This window comes from Sinohyriopsis cumingii, chromosome 13 (assembly GCF_028554795.1).
Source record: "Sinohyriopsis cumingii isolate HCF-2022 chromosome 13, ASM2855479v2, whole genome shotgun sequence".
Lineage (NCBI taxonomy): Eukaryota > Metazoa > Mollusca > Bivalvia > Unionida > Unionidae > Sinohyriopsis > Sinohyriopsis cumingii.
Window position 1 is genome coordinate 63,158,881 of NC_142973.1, and position 13,877 is coordinate 63,172,757.

The 13,877-nt window shown below is 35.5% G+C and overlaps 1 protein-coding gene across 1 annotated transcript in view; it reads right to left on the reverse strand.

The window, feature by feature from the left end:
• The window catches only part of LOC149785708 (transforming growth factor-beta receptor-associated protein 1-like), a 107,608-nt gene that overhangs the window by 62,354 nt on the left and 31,377 nt on the right, over window positions 1–13,877 (reverse strand). The window contains exons 9-12 of the mRNA XM_089979575.1: window positions 12,636–12,731; window positions 6,201–6,305; window positions 2,176–2,367; window positions 167–360 (exon numbers count right to left, since the gene is read on the reverse strand). Of these exons, the coding sequence (XP_089835701.1) occupies window positions 167–360; window positions 2,176–2,367; window positions 6,201–6,305; window positions 12,636–12,731 (587 nt within the window). The remainder of the gene's footprint in view (window positions 1–166; window positions 361–2,175; window positions 2,368–6,200; window positions 6,306–12,635; window positions 12,732–13,877) is intronic.

A 13,877-nucleotide genomic window follows, 5' to 3' on the forward strand; every position in this document is an offset into this window, starting at 1 on the left:
CTGAATTATAAACAGGTTTGCAAGTTATCAACCAGATGCCCAGACTGTTCCAAGATTTGTTTAAATCCCTGGACTGGACCTGATTAATATCACAACTAACCAGTTATTGCCCTGCCTACAACAAAGTCAGTAGGATCTACTGCACGCTGCGGATTAAGAAACCCACCTGGCCCAGATTTGCATGGCTTTGTCATTCTCTCCATGGTACTTGAAGAGCAGCCCCAGGGCATGATAGCGTTCATATTTCTCTAGCCATTCTACACTGTCCTTTAAATCACAGCCTGTGTCGACAGCTATCAGGGGAATTAACTCAGGCCAATTTATCTCTGCATATAGCTTCAATAAAGCTGTATCTATCACCTGCAAGAGAAACAAGTTTGACTAAGCTCTTCATTTTCAAAACATATCACTTGAGGTTTACAAACAAGGATTCCAGAATGCACCTTGAATCTTGCCTGTGAACAATACAGTGATGTACAGTGAAACTTCCTTAAATCAACAGGTGATTTAATGATAACATGAGATGATATAATCCACCAATGTGATGCTACCATGTTTCAAATATGGACACTTACATGAACCGATTGAGACATGCTTCCTGCTTCAGGATCTGTTTACATAATGTTTAATGAATTACAACAAAATTTAGCTTGATTGATTGAATAAAGTACTTCTTGATAAATTTCAGATAGTTTGAAATTTCTTTAATGTTTTGTTTCTATAAAGTTAGACTGTAAAAACACCTTCTAAAGGTAAGAAAAATGAATGAAGTCTGTACCAGTCTGAGATCTTACAAAATCACATAGCATCTGGTTGAATGAGACTAGGCTTCCTCAGCGAAAAGGTCACATATTTTGGTTCCATCAGATTCATTCTATAGTATAAGTCACACGATTCATGTAGGCATTCAGCACCGACTATTTCAGTAACGGGTGTCATTTTTTAGAATTTGATTCTACATACCTTTAAGTGGCAAATATTCATTTCACATGGTTTCATATATATCCATATTTATATTTAATTTAAAATGAGTAAATGCACATACATGACCCATGTGACTTGTACTATAATACAAATCGTACTGACCAAATTTATCAAATGGCCAAAAGTTTCAACGGTGTACTTTTTAAGAAATTTTATAGTATATGACTTTCTTTAACTTCCAAAAAAGTAAAACTTCACAAAAAAGCTTGCTGGGAATACTTGCTTATGAATCAAGTCCAACTGTAAACTGCACAGACCCAGATCTGCCATCACATAAAGCACCAGCAGATCTGGGTCTGTGCAGTTTGTTAGGAGGAATCAGTAAAACAAACAAAATAGATCCTGATCTGCAGGCACATCATGATATGGTTGATCAGGATCATTGTTGTTTGCAGCTTGACTAAATTTATGAGTAAATACAGTAAAGTGGACCTCACTGCTGAAGACCAAATGACACCTGCAGCTGTATGTGTCACTATTTGCTAATGCTGGCAAGACAAAATGGCTTTATGGGCTGTTCCAGTAAAACATACCTGGGACCCTGGGAAGGCACTTTCAATGTGGGGTGCTCACTCATAGATACAATTTAATATTTTCTCTTCATTTCAATATCAACTCTGTACAGTCAAAATACCCTGGCATATATTTTAAAAAACCGCTTTCCCTGGGTACCATGTATGTTTAAATGGAACAGCCCTAAGGCAATGAAAAGGAAATAAAGCAAAGTTTGAGTTGCTTTTGAATGAAACATCAATGTCTGTATTGCTTTTAATGACTTAATTATCACAGGGTCACATTAATGGTCCACTCTATGGTGTAAATGATGAAGACCAAGCATGAGATGATGGTGATGGCATGATTCATTTTCCATATTTAATTTTCCATATTTAATAAGAAAGCTAATAAAAGTAACAGATGTAATATAAATAAATGATATAAAAAAGATCCTATCAAAAATCACTCTCATCAATTGGTTATAAAGAAATAAACATGCAAAATTTATATTTGTATCGGACTCTTATGCATTTGATAAATTAATTCATTAATTACAAAGGTAAATAAAGTCCAGGTGAGAAAAAGAAAGAAAGAAAGAAAGAAAGACACATCATACCAACAGACATAAAGAAAAGAAAAAATAGTGTTTAGCTGTATTGCTTTACAATAAACATAAGAAACAATTAGTAAAATCACCTGTTTAAAACCATGCCCATCTTTTGTTCCTCTAATCTCCTCAAGGTAATTCCTAAGAAACCTCTTATAATCCTTCTTCATCTGATCATTATCCTTACACAGGTTGTTGATGTCAGCTATCTCATGTAGCAACGGGATACTCCTAGTAAAGTTAGTACTGGATGGCATAAGGCCAGGGTACAAGCTTATTAACTGCAAAGTAAAACAAAGTGAATAATGAGATGTCAGGGTGCAATTAACCCTTAACTAACTAATCTCCAACTATGCACCAATGAGGTCCTGAGTTTGATCTCTGGCAGTAACACTTGCAAATATCATTAAATGCTTATTCAAGGAGAGGGATTTTCCAATTCCTGCATAAATATGCAACTTCCTATGAAATTCTGGCTGAATGCACTGATACTTAATCTCTGAGAATTTAAGAAAAATTTACTTCCGAAAATGCAAACAAATGTAAATCTATCTTTTACAAGTAGTTGAGAGCACAGTTTAAAAGAATTGCACCTAAAGAACAAAATCCTTATTGTTTGATTCCTTGTGTGCTTTCATAAGTTAGCCAGACTCTAAAATAACCCATCCAATAGCTATGGTGGCGCTCTACAGTTTCGTATTTTGCACAGGGTTAGGATTTTAAAGAAAAAGAATTTCCCCGACTCTCCTCACTGGTTATAATGGCTATTTAAAAAAGACCTTGTATATCTTAGGTATAATGCAAAGAACCTTTAATTCCCTTTATTTTGGTGTATGATTGATGGGTGTACTATGGGTTTTAGAGTACACAGCTTGGCCTTACTTCAGATGTGCACCTTTCAAAAAATGCTAGCTCTACTTGGTCATTTTCACTTCCCGAACTTCAGAGGTAAATTGTATAAAAATGAGCCAATTCTCTCAAAAGTACATATTAACTGGTGAGCGCCCCCATGATGTTTTGCTTTTACAAGTCTGTCATCTAAGAAAGGACATCCAATAGCTCTTGGGATTATAAGTTAGTCAGCATCAAAAATAAGCCATTCAATAGCTATGTTTTACTTTTACAAGTTCATCAGCCTAAGAAAGGACATCCCATAGCTTTTGGGACTGTAAGTTAGTCAACATCAAAAATAAGCCATTCAATAGCTATGATGTTTTGCTTTTACAAGTTCATCAGCCTAAGAAAGGACATCCATCAGCTTTTGGGACTGAAAGTTAGTCAGCATCAAAAATAAGCCATTCAATAGCTATGATGTTTGCTTTTACAAAGTTCATCAGCATCAGAAAGGACAAAATAAGCCATCCAACAGCTAACAATGTTTTGAGCTGATAAGTTAGCCAGCCTTTAATGTTAGCTGCCATATATACTGAATGTATTTCTTGTACGTATAAAAGTTAACATGTAGGGAGAGGTAGAGAGCAAGAATGAAAATCTACAGTAAATTATTTTACAACAAGAATATTTACCTGATCACATTTATGTTAGGAAATAAACTCATATTACCTGTCGAATACAGCAATCCCAGAAAGATAAAAAATGTAATCTTTCCCAATTGTATATTGTATAAACAATACAAAGAACTTCTTCAGATACCAATATAATTACCTCCCCTTACCACCTCCAAGTAACTACTCATATACCAGATGTCAGTGAACATCAATGATTATGTGTATATTTGAAGGGAGGTGTGGGAGCACTTAATAGTTATGTGATCAGGTAAGTATTCTTGAAGAAACACAATTTACTATAAAATATCCTATCTCTGTCAAGCAAATTATCTGATCACATTAGGAGGAAATAGCTGGAGAAGACACATGAACAGCCAACCTATACCGTGGATACCCTTCAAGAGATATATGGCTGCAATCGGAACATTGCTCAGTCATTTCCATCAGGTTGTGAAATAATCTCACAAGGAGTCGTAGAATGCACATCAATCTGATGTGTTTTGGTGTACCACATGTTACGAGAGCAAAGACTGAGAATGTTACAATTGTGTGTGCAAGTCTTTATACAAATACTGTTTCAATGTCTCCTTCCACCAACATATTTTTGTTCTATGTGTATAGAAGTTGTTCCAAATATAGTTCTCAATGGCAACACAACCTATATCTGAGGCTTCTTTCTTGACTTGGCAAAAAGCGCTAAGAATGTTCCAACTGATATGGCTGGAGTCCCTATGTGAAGGATAATCCACTTTCCTAATGCAAAGGCTACACAACCAAAGGTCAGGTGACACATGGCATTTACACAATGGTAATAAAAAACAAACATTGTTTTTATACCAAAAAGGTTTCCTAGACAATCCAGCAAAGGTTATAAAACCTACACCCATGAGAAGGTTGTGATTCAATTCCCTTCTCTGCCATGCTAGATCTCGAAGAGAAAAGCTTTAACAAAATGGTTGTCAGCTGACCACTTTAAATGTGTCCCAGATCAAAATATTGCATTCATACAAGAAGCTTGCAGAAATGGCTCAAATTTTATGTGCTGAAGTTTTCATGAGGCATATCTGGTTTTGTGAAATGTCACATTATGCTTGAACCCATTACCTCATACAGTGGATGACTTTGTAGGCAGTTGATCTACATGTACCAAAGTTAAACAGCGCATTGCGCTAAAATTGAACACCTGTTACATATTTGATTCCGTACAAATAGGCCTGCCAGTTAACTGTTACAGCAGCATAGTACATGTTATGTTCAACATCAATTTTAACCATTTTACAATTCTGGTACACATCTATTATGTACAGAAAGATTTAAGAGTAAAATCTGATCATTATAGTTGTAGTTATTTTTCAAGGAAGAATTTGTTATGACTCATCTGAGCATACAGTGTACAAATTATATTCAATCAGGCATACTCATGTTATGAAGATAGCAATAAAAGAAATAGATAATAAACTATGTTTAACAGCACAAATTTTAAAAAAGTGTGAAATCACCATGAAATTCATAGCAATAGGCAGGGACAACAATGAATTTCAAAAAGTTGAATAAATCCACCAAAAAGCCCACAGTGCAGTATACACCAGGTTTACCAACCTTTTGACTTACTAAACCAATGAGCAATTTTGCTGGATGGTATAATGAGAACGAAAATTTACACTAGATTTAACAATCTTAAGCAAAAGCTTAAACTGGTAAATATCCAGGATATGGGATGACACCTAGCCATGGTCAAGATGACACAGATCTGCAGTCAAGCTGATGTCCACAAAATAAATTTACAACACAGTGAGTACTAATGATAATATGTGTGACTACAAAGCCAAGTCCAAAAACTTAAAGAAATATTCCAAAATATCAACAACAACAAAAATTTATATTAAAATTTAAAAAATAAATAAAGTTAGTGTCTTGAAGTAACCTGTTTTATCAATGCCATCCTGAATTTACAGGCAGATGGTTAGAATTAATTATGATATGCATGTATGTAACATTGTATTATGGCACATCAGTACAACAGTGACTATCTGGTGCCAAAAAAGGTCAAGTTAAAAAAATAATGTATAACGAGAAGTGATGTAATGTGATGCTACAATGTTGACAATGTTGCAGCAAATGCTTAAACTGAACATCTGTTATATCAGTGGCAACCTAGTGGTGGCAAGGGAGATAATTATAACAGTATCTGAAACTATTTCTTTCTCACAGATACTGTTTACATCACCTAAATGATATATTAACAGGAAAGATTAATTTCTTGTCTTTATAGGTCTTGATTCAAGAGTTCATGGATATCATTTCAAAACATCAATGTGATTAGGTAATGTATTTGATGGAAAAATGTGTGCCTTCACATTAGATATTCAATAGAATATATCAAAATGTATGCATCGATAAAGTACAATGAAACTTGTCTTTGTTATGATAAATTTAAAAGGATGATTTTTAAAAATGAAACAATTTTCCTATTGTCTGCCAGTATTTTAACTAAAATATATGCCTCAAAAAATGCTAGACAAAAAAAATTACTCATGTTTACTATAATCTTTGTTCCTTTTGCCAATTTTTTGGGTGTTGTTCATGAATTAAAAAACATTCCCCACCTCTCTTACATCCACTTTTCCACCTTTAAACAACTCCTTGGCCTCGTCAAAATTTTGTTGAGAGAATTCAATAAATGCAGCCTGTTGCTGGAATCTTCTGTAAATCTAATAAAAAGAAATAAGCACCTTAAAAATATTGCCATCAAAGCACCGAGTGAAAATAAATTTGAAAATCTGAACTGCTGTAAAGTTTTGTAAATGGAGAATCTTTCGTAAGATTTTATGAAATTTATGAAGCATGCAAAATAAAACTATATGACACCCCCTTCTAGCTGCTTGATGCAAGTTGTGTTGTGGTGTACTAAGCCATCCTAACTAATTAGTTACATAAATTTAAAGTCAAATGAATCTGATTTTTCAATTCTGTTTAACACATAACTTCACATTTTTTTAATTTCTTTGTGAATTTCCAGATGTCTATCTTCATAGCACTCACTCACTATTATTCCTTCATTGAGACAGTTTTTGTAATAAGGCCCTTCATTGTAAAACAGTTCCTGTTATAAAGCCCTTCATTGTAATGCAGTTCATGTTATAAGGCCCTTCAATGTAATACATTTGACGTTTAACAGGCAAGTATCATCACTGATTCCATTTTATTAAGTGGCAATACAATTATACCTATCTTGTAATTCATTATTTGGTGGTCCTACTATAAGGTTCCTGTGGACAGTGTTATAATGAGGGAAATCTGTATTAGAACACTAGTCACCTAATATTATGTATGAATGGACTAATTCTATTATTTTAGTAACACTCTGTAAGAAAGATACCAAACTGACTAGGTTCAATTTAAATTTCATCTTGAAATAATAATAATAATTAATAATAATAATAGTAATAATAATAATAATAATACAGTTTTTGAACAAAATCAATTTAAATAATATTGATAAATGCACCTTTACGAATAAAACTCTGCTACTTCACAAATCCAGCCCTCCAAAAATGCAAAAATTCAGCTTTTCTGTCCATATACCATATAGACAAAGGAAGAAACTCTAACTTGTTACCTTCTCATGACCACTGCTTGGTGGCACCAGTTTTAAACTGAGCAATGCAACTTACAGTGCTCTGATTAGTGGGAGGTTGCGAGGGTTTATTGTAATGTGATAGGTAAGTATTCTTAGAGAAACAATTCATAAACAAAATCTGGTTTCTCCTCTAACACATTCCCCGATCACATTAATGTTAGAATAGGTAGAAGGAGGAGGGAATGCTGAGCATCCTGCCTCTACCACAGGCACCCTTCAAGGCTGGATTCCCATAGCTCACTTTCCTAACCCGAGAACAGCACAAATGATAGCCATGCAATCCAGCCATAACCAGCCATGAAGAAAATTGCTTAAATCTTCTTACTGATAAATATTATGGGTGAATCCAGTAAAAGCACTAAACTACTGACATCAAATGGGTCTAGTTGTCATCTGAGCAGCAGCTACTGGTCCGACCATATTTAAATCTTGTCTCTATGAATAAAAAATACAGAGATAAAACTAAAGAAGGTTGACTGCAAGCCAGTCAACAGCTTCTATTATGTCTCATATCAAAATGTTATGTTCAAAAACAAGGCTGCAGAGATCTAATTTCATGACCTGAAATCTTCATGAGATGACAATGATCTTTCGAGACTTCTAGTATACAGAGCATATAAAACTTACTTTAGCCATGATAAGGGCTTGAAGGTTATACCCTCTTTCCTGAAATTCACAAGGGGAAAGAGTTGTTTACTTATTCCACAACTTTTCTATGTGCACTTCAAGTAATTCTTGCGAACTGAGGCAGGATCTTGCACAGTTGCTTCTCTCGATATATCTATTGAAGCGAGGAAGTGTATGATTCTCTGACTGCCCACTGATGCAGTCTATTCTTTGCATCATTAGGATCATAGGGCCATCTGATATGAACTGGAGATAGTTCAGGTCCATTGAAAGGACATATAACTTACTCAACCTGTATGCCAAAGCTAAGGCTGTCTGAAAGTATGTATTGCATGATAACAGCTTTATTGAGGTTCTAACTGAAGGCTCAAATTAATCTGGATTAAGCCATGCCAAACTCATGATTCCATTTCAGAAACAGGATGTGGGAATTTTCATCTTTTTAAGTCTAAACTTGCTAGTAGGTCTGAAAGATCTTTATTATGACCAATATCCCGCCTGTCTTGATATATGAACATGCTCGACACTATGAAGCAGTAGCTTTGATATTATGTTGTTCTCAAGCCTCAAGCAGCCAAGGAAAAGAACCAGCCAACTGTGGGATAGAGGTACTGAAAGGGACAATGTTGTTGACTTTGTACAAGTCCCAGAACAAGTACCACTTTCCCTCATAAGCAGAGGGATGAAATACATGTGACCACAGCTGTTTGAGTAGGTTCAGCTTTAAAGGGATTTTCCTGAGCATCTATCATTAGATCAAGTATATTGTTTACCCACAATTTATCCCATTTGGGAGGGGCTATCAGAATCAGTTTGCAGTTCTGACCTCTCATTTTCTGAGCAGGTGGGGGCATGGATGCAAAAGCCCCAAACCACTCCCAATGACTGATTGTACCTATTTGGCCAGGAGTCTGGGTCTGGGACTGGGGAGACAAGGGTGGCCAATTTTTGATTCCACCTTGTTGCAGCCTGCATGGAATGTGTCTTATTGGTACAGTTATATTTAGCTGGGACTACCAGCATAGAATCTTCCAAACCAGAATGCATAAGTTGCATGATCTGTACCCCCCTCCCCAGGATGGTGAGTCAAAAGCAGGAGACTTGAAGAAAGAGAAACCTTATTTCTTGTAACATTCATTAAACTGCTTCTGAAAATGAGCAGCCTGTTGTCTGTTGAAATTTCATCAAGGTCAAAACTGTTGCTGTTGCCATGCAATACTCAGCCTATTATCTCTTTGCAGACAATCATCTCTCCTTTGAGGCTGGGACTGATAGGGCATAAATGTCTGAGCAGTAGGCATGGCAAACTTCAAGATGACATGAAAGACATTAGTGTCCACTTTGTGGAACAGCAGGGTGGTCAAATTCATCACTGCAATGGCCATACTGGAAGTTCAGTGGTAATAAAGCCTGAATGCATTATATACCTGCATGATGAAAAAGTTGATGGTAGCCATGGACTCGATATGAGGGACAATAAGCAGAAGAAGCAGTGTTCTTCCTCATCCTCCAGAGCTACTCATGCTTTGATCTTACAGGCCAGGCTGTGATGGGCATTTAAAAACTGGCAAGAAATGGTATATTTCTTCAACAGTTGCTCTGAAACTAAACTCAGTCCATTCCATAGTTGGATCTGAATGTGTTAAGGCATCATGTATGTCTCCCCACTCTGTGTGGGTCTTCTTCATCAAGGTCTAGGTCCATATCCACAAAACATCCCCGGCAGCACTGAAGAGGCATTGCCATCATCCTTAAACGTATCATGGTACTGCTCCAAAGGACAAGCTATAAATAAATGACTTATCAGTTTAGCTGGCTGAGTAAGTTCTGCAATATGGCTGGATGGAAAGAACAATGAATGGCTTCCTGGCTGGCTGGCATGGCTCACCAAAGTGAAAAATCTCAGGTCATTAAACAAAAGGAATGGCTGGACTGGCTGTTCAACAGCAAAATTAGTGTCATACGCTATGAAAGAAATGTTGAAATGGATCATCAAAATGAAACATAAAAATGCCATAAAAACCTGATGTGCTTAGACTTACAGGCCCAAGGGCCATGCTCAGACATGCATGGGGACTTTTGCCACTGGGCTGCCTTGATTTGGGAGGCAGCATACCCAATCTGCTCCAGATTATTCATGGAGATTTGCAAAGGATGTACAGGCAAAAACAGTCTTGAATTTAGCAACTGTGTAATGGTTTCCTGTATTAGCTGATGCAACTGCAGCTCTAACAGCATCTGGGAAGAATTCAGGGTGGCATCCTCCACTATGCTTGCAATCAATGTTCTCTTCAGGTGGAGGCTCACACTGCTCCAAACAAGACTTCTCAGAGTTTTCTCCTTGCTTTTGACACTTTTGCGCAAATCCAGAGACCAGACATTTTCTAACCATAAAATGCATGCACTACATGGTGAGGAGGAAGAACACTTTGTACAAGTGAGGCATGTCTTGTGTGTAATCACTAGCATTAAACGTATTCTTTTACTGCATACTGTTGTCATGTTAACAGCCTGAAAGTGTTCTCAAAATCACAAAAAAAACCACTTATTTAAAAAAGCAAAAATATGCATGCATTGTGTATTAATAACAACCAAACACATGTACCAGTGAGAGTATGTTCAAGAACAAGGCCATAATAATTAAGTCCACAATGCATAAAAAATTCACATAAATATTAACCACAAGACCAAATGTATACCACATGCAGTACAAAAATTCAAAACAATCTAATATACTGACTTTCTGGACATATGCCTTGAAATCACACAGATATTAAAAGGATTTTGGGAAATCTTCAGAACTATGTTGATAGTACTGTAGCAAAAGTTAAAAATTGGCACCATCTGGTGGTGGTCAAGGGAAGGGAGTGGGTAAGAGTTTGGAAGGGAGTGGGTAAGAGTTTCTTCCCCTTGTGAAAATGGTATACAGATAGAAAAGATGAGTTTCAGGGCAGCTGGATTCAGGAGCCAACAGAGTTTAATTTCCTCACATTAATACAACTGGCAAATGTATTCAATGGAGAAATTACAATTTTTATTTGCTTATTAATATCTTTAATTTTACTTGCATGCACTTCAAAAATACAAAATATCACCAATTTTATAAAAGTTTTTTATCATATAAAAGGCTGGAAAAATATGTAGAGAATAACAAAACTGATGACTCTTAGAAAAGGTGGACCAAACTGTCAGTGTTTCGGTATTTGATTTTTATAATTTTAAAGCAGTTTTGCCTTTCATGTTTTTTTTGTGTGTGTACAGGAAACATCACATTTCAAGATATTTGCAATTCAATAACACCTGGATTTGTATGTGTGTTAAAGTAAGCAAATAAATGTAACGGTAAGGAAAAAAAATATTTTAAGGTAAACCAACATACACCAGGTCAAATAATGACGTAAGGGAAAATGTAACAAAAAATAAAAATTTAAACTGGAAAACAAGATGTGATGATGCCAATAAACAGATGCTATAAATACTGCTTTACACAATTTGGATATTATTAATGTCAGTAATTTTACGTCAAAATTTCATACCTCAATTCCTGGCAGCAAGAAACACTATTTTTGTTTAACACTGTATGTACCATATATACTCACTTATAAGACAAGTCCAACTGCAAGCTGCACAGACCCAGACCTGCCAGCACATCATGTTCTGGCAGATCTGGGCATGTGCAGTTTGTTAGGAGTAATCAGTAGAACTAACAGCATAGACCCTGATCTGTTGGAGCAGTAGGCATACATGCCAACCCGCAACACCCCCGAGAGGTATAAGCAAAATTATTTTTGCTATTGTAAGTGGCAAAACAGCGTAATTTGGGTGTAAAAAGTGTAATCTATTTATTACATGTCAGAATTACAGCAAGCATGAAAAAGATACATTGTTACCACTAACCTGGTTCTGTAGCTGGTCAACATTATTGTAAAAAAGGCTAAATCCATATTAATTAAAACCAGGATACAAACACAAAATATACTGAATACAAATTTATATTCAGTACTCACTTCAATTAGTATACCTGTGCAACTTTTGGTGAACTGGAATCCTGCAATGATCATTGTGAGGTGCTCAGAGTGGTTATTTACATTACTTTCACATTCTTTTTTTAAAGATTGTAAAGCAGTGCTGATGATCCATTTTTCTGATCTGACATGTTTTAAAGTTTGAAAAAATCCATCTGCTCCAATATTTTCCATCATATACTATCCACAACTGACACAGTAAAGCATTTCACTTAACATCTGGTGCCATTTTCTTTAAAAATATGGACTGGTTCCCTAAATAATTAGTATATCAAAAAAATGAATCTGTTTGGCAAAGTTCCCTTTTGAAGAAACCCATCTGTTTTCTTGGAAAGGGATCATATATAGTTGCTATAAATAGCAAATAATGAAAGTACTTTTATGCTATTCTTATGTAGCAGTCACTTTTTTAAGAATATTCTCAAATTTATAATAGTGAAATTTAAGAGATGATAATAAAAATAACAAAAACAACTTTTTATTGCTTTATTTTTATTTTGTTTTTTAATGTACCAGAAAAGTATAATCCATATACAGTTTATAGCAGAAAATGTAATTTGGTGAAAAAAGCTTAACGATTATGCCAAAAGTGTAATGGTTATGATTATGCTTTGGCAGTTAAAGATCTTTGTTGTCTGCAGTCTGGCTTGACATTTAAGCAAATATATATGGTATTTTAAGGGAAGACAGATTTTGTCATTTCATCACCAACAAAATGCTAAAACGAATGGTGAATAAAGACTGCAAACCTTTAAGAACTTATCTTTACTAAGGCCAGCATGATTAGCATTCTTTGCCAGGTCAAGGGCTTCTTGGACCCTCTTGTCGGCAAGCAGAGCTTGAACCTAGAAAATTATCAAAATATGATGAGAAGAATTTCACACTCCACACAGTTAAATAATGGTACTGTACACAGACATATAAGCTTGTGGATCTATTCATAAACTTCAAACAAGAAGGGAAAAAAAGCCTCCAGAATTAATGGAAATCTTTCAAACAACAATTTACAAATATACAGTTATACAAAATTTAGTTAAGTCATAATGTTTCTTAAATTTGTTCCAGTGTGAGTTAACAATATTAAGTGTAAACATTGCTTTCTTACAAGTGTTAAATCCACAAGTGAAGATAAAACCAAATGTTCCATTGAGTAAAATATTTCTTTACGACAATTTAAAAATAGGTAATTTTTCTTTTTTATGATATATGTGAAAGCGTAAAATGTTGATTTGCATGAACTTTTCACATACTATCTGTACTAATGCAGGTCTGGTCTGCACCAATGCAGTTACTTCTGTACCAATGCAGTTACTGTATGTACCAATGCACATACCAATGCAGTTACTGTCTGTACCTATGCAGTTACTGTCTGTACCAAAGCAGTTACTGTCTATACCAATGCAGTTACTGTCTGTACCTATGCAGTTACTGTCTGTACCAAAGCAGTTACTGTCTATACCAATGCAGTTACTGTCTGTACCAATGCAGTTACTGTCTATACCAATGCAGTTACTGTCTGCACCTATGCAGTTACTGTCTGTACCAAAGCAGTTACTGTCTATACCAATGCAGTTACTGTCTGTACCAATGCAGTAACTGTCTGTACCTATGCAGTTACTGTCTGTACCAATGCAGTTACTGTATGTACCAATGCAGTTACTGTCTGTACCAATGCAGTAACTGTCTGTACCTATGCAGTTACTGTCTGTACCAATGAAGTTACTGTATGTACCAATGCAGTTACTGTCTGTACCAATGCAGTAACTGTCTGTACCTATGCAGTTACTGTCTGTACCAATGCAGTTACTGTATGTACCAATGCACATACCAATGCAGTTACTGTCTGTACCTATGCAGTTACTGTCTGTACCTATGCAGTTACTGTATGTACCAATGCAGTTACTGTATGTACCAATGCACATACCATTGCAATTACTGTCTGTAAAAATGCAGTTACTATCTGTAGCAATGTGCATACAAATGCAGTTACT